General features: G+C 41.8%; 1 protein-coding gene across 1 annotated transcript in view; it reads right to left on the bottom strand.

Annotated features, from left to right (window-relative positions):
- Positions 1–405: 405 nt before the first annotated feature.
- The window catches only part of qdpra (quinoid dihydropteridine reductase a), a 28,073-nt gene continuing 22,478 nt past the window's right edge, over positions 406–6,000 (bottom strand). The window contains exons 7-8 of the mRNA XM_083651980.1: positions 3,880–4,004; positions 406–812 (exon numbers count right to left, since the gene is read on the bottom strand). Coding sequence (XP_083508106.1) covers positions 3,902–4,004 — 103 coding nt within the window. The 3' untranslated portion in view covers positions 406–812; positions 3,880–3,901. The remainder of the gene's footprint in view (positions 813–3,879; positions 4,005–6,000) is intronic.

Raw genomic sequence — 6,000 nt, 5'->3', positions numbered from 1 at the left:
GTAAATGACTTGAGATTTGTTCCACCAGACTGAATTTAAATTGTTTTCTGAATTTGCATGGAATGATTGAATTTGTTGAAATTGAACCTGATTATAGAAAAAAAACTCATGATGCTCTTACAAAGTTTCTATCCTATTAAAAGCATATTGCATTGAAAAGTCCTAGATATTTCGTTTTCTTTATCATATTAAATTGATAATGGACTCTTGATTTGGACCCTTGATTTGTTCTGTATTTACTTGGTGTCCTACATTTAGACTTGAATCTTGACATTATGGACATGACTTGGAACTGGTCATCTAGATTAAGACTTTGGATTTGTGCCTCAAGACTTGAGTGACTCAGGACTCGAGCAAAGCTGGCTTGGTCACACTCCCGGTTTTACTAAATATCCAGATTCAATATTACAACATTAAATTCTTTATTTTGACACATTTTTACTGTAAATTTGACACAAGTACAATATAGGACTTAGAAAAACCACAAGAGGAGAGAAATGCACTGTATTCTTACACACAAGGACACTTGACCCACCGGCTACAGACACACAATAAGGCCACTCCACTCTGAGGCGTATTGTCCGTTTGAAAGAAGACAGCGGATTAGTTCAACATTGAGGTTCCTTCCATGGTGCAGTGGGAGAGGACTGACGAGGACTAAACATTACAAACATACTGATAGGACTACAGATGTCACATGTTACACAGGAGTCACACGGTCACGCACTTCTCTTGTGTAAAGTGTAAAGTTGGTACGATGCATTTTCCCAGGGGGATTTTCCATAATGCTCAACTCCAAATCCAAAGAAAATCTGGAAGGAAAAAAGGTAAATAAAAAAATGAATTGTGACCACTGATTAAAGACACAGCTCATTAATTTTCTCTCCATATTAAAAATGACTAAATACTATTTATAGCCCCCCCATTAATGCTATTTTGATTTAGGGTTACTGTACAATCAAGAGGCAACCTCCGTAGCTGAAAAACTGAAGCCAATGTGGAAGTGCCTTAAACCTGCATTCTTTCTAATGGCCGTTAAGAGGGCGACTCCACTGGCTGCAAAAAGAAGTCTGATTGTGTAGAAGTCAAGGGAAATGAAAAGTGAAGTAGTGAGTAAAATAGACGATAAAGTAGTTTTGTGCATGATTGACAGCTCGCCGATCATGGAACAATAGCAGGTGGCTCTGTGGGAAACCACTGGTTTCGCGCTAGCTGCTTCTGGCTCAAAAAAGAAAGATGGCGACTGTCAAAAGATCAAACGCGAGGCTTTAAAACAGGAGTCCACACACCAATGGGTGACGTCACGGTGGCCACGTCCATATTTGTATTCAGTCTCTGGTTACAAAGGTATGGCATCACAAATAATAAAGCTTCACATGCACTTAACATACTGTACCAAGCATCTCAAATAAACCTTTTGATATGAAGTTTATCTTTTAGATTGTTAATTATGTATGATCACTTTGACAGGGAACTTGTCTCCAGACCTATCAAGTTTATTTTGTGATATCTTTAGTCAAATTTTCTCACTGCACTGGCAGATCATGTTGCTGGTTTCAATAAATGTCACTTGATTCATGCCAAAATGACTTCTTTCAAGAAAATCTTGACAGTTTCTCTTTTACAAGTAAATGTTCTGAAACAAGTTACATTATCCTGAAAAAAGAAAGAAAAAAGAAACTGGTAGCATGATCTGCCATTGCAGTAAGGTGATTTCACTAAAAACTTCACTTCACTTAACTTAAAAAAATAAGCGTGATAAGTACGAATACAAGATAAAAAGGACTAAACAAGTTTGCCAGTTTTTGTAGTGTTACGACTACTGTAGTTTGCATCGTATTATGATGTAATATGACACGGTCTGTATCATATAACATTATGTTACAGTGATCTTATTACTGTGATCTACAACTAGATGGTGCTGTGAGGCTGCTTTAGGAAGAAAAGCGTTCCCTGCTACCTCCTCTCCCTCCTCCAAAACAAACCCAGCTGGCTCTCCCCTCCCTCTTTCATTCAATTCCTCTCTGTCACCATCTCTCTTCTTCCCCTCCTCTGCTCTATATCTCCAAACCCTTCTCATCATCCTCTCCCTCCCTCCTCTCTAAGGGCCAATGTCCATCAGATGCAGTATGGCTCCGCTCCGCTACAGCTGCCGGAACAGACTCGCACCCATGTAGACGCAAGCAGATCCGGCAAACATATGCATCCGATGCATTTTTGCTGGATCCGCTTGCGTCTGGCAAGATGACACGGGTGTGAGTCTGTTCTGGCAGCAGTACCGGAGCCCTACGGAGCCGTAGCACATCTGGTGGACATTGTTTCCCCATTGTATACACACACGCAATGGAACTATGCACACAATTCTGAAAACTCACGTACCAAACAACACGACTCCAACCTGCTAATCTCTAAACACAATCCCATTGTTCTCAGCTCAAATATCATTCTAACTCACATTTTTTGCAAAACTCGAAAAACAAATTGTATCATTCAAGTAAATTACCCCCAGGCACAGTGCAGTTCACATGTGTAGGCTAGTTTGGAAAGTATTTTGCTATACAGTATTGCTTTTATGTTGCTATTTCCCATGAACAGGGAAGTGATTTTATTTTGAAAAGACAGGCATAGGTAACGAACGCAACTTGACGGGTGCAGTAACAGTAACGTCAACACCACAGAGAACAAGGAGAAATGCATGAACGGGGAGAGGATGGGACTCGAGAGCTCAACACGCTAGATTAACTGCATTTATTGCTGTCCTGTTTTGGTGCTGGTGAAAACGCAAATATGACTCCCGATCATATTAAACTGCTTAGATTTTGTCAGAACATCAGGACAAGAAGAAGACTGACTTCGGCTCAGACAACTTTAGCAAAACTAAATTAGATTTTTTGTATCTGTGCACGGATGCATGGTTACATCCCCAGAAAGACAGTCTCAACATTTTCTTTGTAGTGTTTTTCATTATACTTATCAGTGAATCATATGTAACATGGTCCCATGAAGCCAAAACATACATCAACACTATTTTGATGGTAGTGTTTTAAATGTATCATCACACCAGTGTTTGCTTGATGCTCTGTAACGCATCAACAACATATACTGTAGGGGTGTGCCGATTAATCGTATAATCGATGCATCGCGATTAGTCACGTGACGATTAAAATCGATTCACAATGTTCGATTATCGATTTGCAAAAAATTGCAATTTCTTTCAATTTTTTTTTTGCTTTATTTGCAAAAAATACGGTATTTCGCCCGGAAAGCAGTTCCTTAACTGTAAAACGAGACCAAAACCGAAGTACTGGAAACTGGAATCACTGAAGAAAGCATGCAGGGTGGCTGTAACATGTGATGCATGAACTTCAGTCGCAACTGAAGATAATGGAGGTACATTTGTTTGTTTACTTTAATTAATGGATACTGACAAATATACCTTGCTTAAAAAAAATCCTGTTTGGTGAAAAAGATGCATTGAAAATCGTGATTAATCGTAATCGTTTAATAATCGAATCGTAGCACCCTTAATCGTAATCGAATCGAATCGTGAGGTGCCTAAGGTGGCACACCCCTAATATACTGTAATAGCTGTGTGTATTGTTTTGGTGGAAAGAATCCCTTTTGAGAAGAGAGCGCAGTGATGTGTGCTGTGTGTCAGATTTGTGGAGTTTTGACAAAGTGGTTAACTCTTTTCAGTTTTGTGTTTAGTGTTTTGAGAAATTGAGCCCCAGTTTCTGGAAATGTGTTTAAACGTTTACGAAAAAACTGTAACTCTCCATCTTCCTCTCTCTGTCTCAAGTCTCTATATCAGCTTCGTCAGCTCGCTACCTTAACTTCCCTCCCTCTCTCAATCTCTCCCTCCCTCCCTCCCTCTCTCACCGTCTCCTCAGCTTTGGCTCATCTACTGCGCGGCCACAGCCTGGGTCTGTCCTCCGGAGGTCTGCAGCTGCATCAGGCTTCCTGAAGCAGGCCGCTCCGCTCCGCTGGCCCAGCCCAAGAACATCCTGGAGCAAGATGAAGGAACAGGCACAGCACTTGTGATTTGACTGTGGCAGATGGTTTATACACATCTGAATGGCCTCTGCAGACTTGTTAACATGAATATAATACAATGAATACTCACCATGCTATTTTTGCGCCCGGTGCAAGGCGCAAGGCGTTAGCATTGCTAGCTTCTAGCGCTCAAAATCTTTTTTTCTCTCTCGCTCTTGATTACCACTGGGTCACTGAAACGTGGCCGTTGATGTACTGACCCAGATTTTGAGTGCTAGAAGAATCTAGCAATGATAACGCCTTGCAACAGGCACAAAACAGAGCCCACAGGTGTTGTAAAATTCACATGATCTGTTTTCATCATATTCCCATATCGCTATTATTGTTGTACTATTATTATTATTATGCATGTATGTTGTACAGTTTTACTTATTTCATACTGAATACACCTAGTTGGTATATTTTCATATCACACGTATTCTGCATTAATTCACACCTTATTTGTTAACCCCAATTGAATCTGTTTTTATGTATATTCTATGCTAGCTTTAGAAGGCAACTTGAGTCTTTGTTGCCAGATGATAACACATTTATGATCCTCCATATTGTTGAGTTGTTGAAGGATAAACTTCAATGCCTATTTTTCTCCCCAAGGGAGAAGGGACAGTGAAGAACTGACTGCCACCTCCCTCAGACCCCCCCCCCCCCCCACCGATGTTTCTATTTCTGTCGCCGGACCCTCATCTCTTTCCTGGGGGATTATCAAACTGGATCAAATCCCGTCTAATCTCTCCTGGCCTACAGAGAGGCTAGACTCACCGCTTGCTTTCTAATCCAAACTTCTGTCTGAATGCAGCAGATTAGTCCAGGCTGGCATTCATCCAGACACACAAAGTTACCAGTTTCAGCTCTACCCAATTTGAGTACCGTAAATTCCGGACTATAAGCCGCGGCTTTTTCCCCGTTTTTTGGCCCTGCGGCTTATATAACGGTGCGGCTTATCTATGGATTTTTTCAGAAAAAAAAAAAAAAATACAAATAAAATCTCTCTTTTTTAACACTCTTTCTAACTATAAATCCACTTCTGTTTTAATTTCCTCTCTTGCCCTCTTTTCACCACACCGCGGACACTGTGTGCACTGTAAAAATAAACAAAGGTGGTGTTGTGTTATGTTGTTTTGTTGAAATGTTACGGTAATACGGTAAATGGGAGCTTCCTCAAACAGCCATCTCTTTCCCGACAATCCCCTCTGTGCGTGACCCCTTACATATGGTAATTACGGTAAGCAAACGGCCACTCGGCCAACAACTCCCTCCCCCGACTACCAGGAGAAAATCACAAACTTCGGCGAATTCACACAAAGGAAGATCAAGGAATATTCCATCGAACCGGAGCAGATCATAAATATGGATGAAGTGCCTTTGACGTTCGACCTGCCACTCACTCGGACTGTTAACAAGAAAGGTGAATCGTCGATCACATTGAGAACCACTGGGCACGAGAGAACGAATTTCACTTGTGTTCTGGCCTGCTCTGCATCTGGAGTAAAGCTGCCGCCAATGGTGATTTTTAAGCGGATTACGATGCCGAAAGAGAAAATTCCCAGTGGGATATGCCTCAGAGTCAACAAGAAAGGGTGGATGATGGAAAGTGTCATGAAGGAGTGGCTGGCTGAGTGCTACGTCAAGCGCCCTGGAGGATTCTTTCACCAAAAAAAAGCTTTGCTCGTTCTCGACAGCATGAGGGCTCATATAACAGATTCCGTGAAAGCAGCCATCAAGACCACAAACTCCATTCGGGTTCCGAAAGGCTGGACTGCTGCGTGATGATGACGCCGGCACAGCTGGGCGCCTTCAGAGGCTGTTCGATTCCGACACCGACAGTGACGAAGAGGAGTTCCTTGGTTTTGAGAGTGACAACGAAGGAGAGAGGAGAGTGGTTGACGAAGCCACCCTGAACCTGTTCGTTTCCGACACTGAAGTTGAGGACTTTGCTGGTTTCAGTAC

Source organism: Poromitra crassiceps (genome assembly GCF_964638095.1).
Source record: "Poromitra crassiceps genome assembly, chromosome: 15".
Taxonomy (NCBI): Eukaryota; Metazoa; Chordata; class Actinopteri; order Beryciformes; family Melamphaidae; genus Poromitra; species Poromitra crassiceps.
This window is presented reverse-complemented; position numbering and strand designations above follow the sequence as displayed.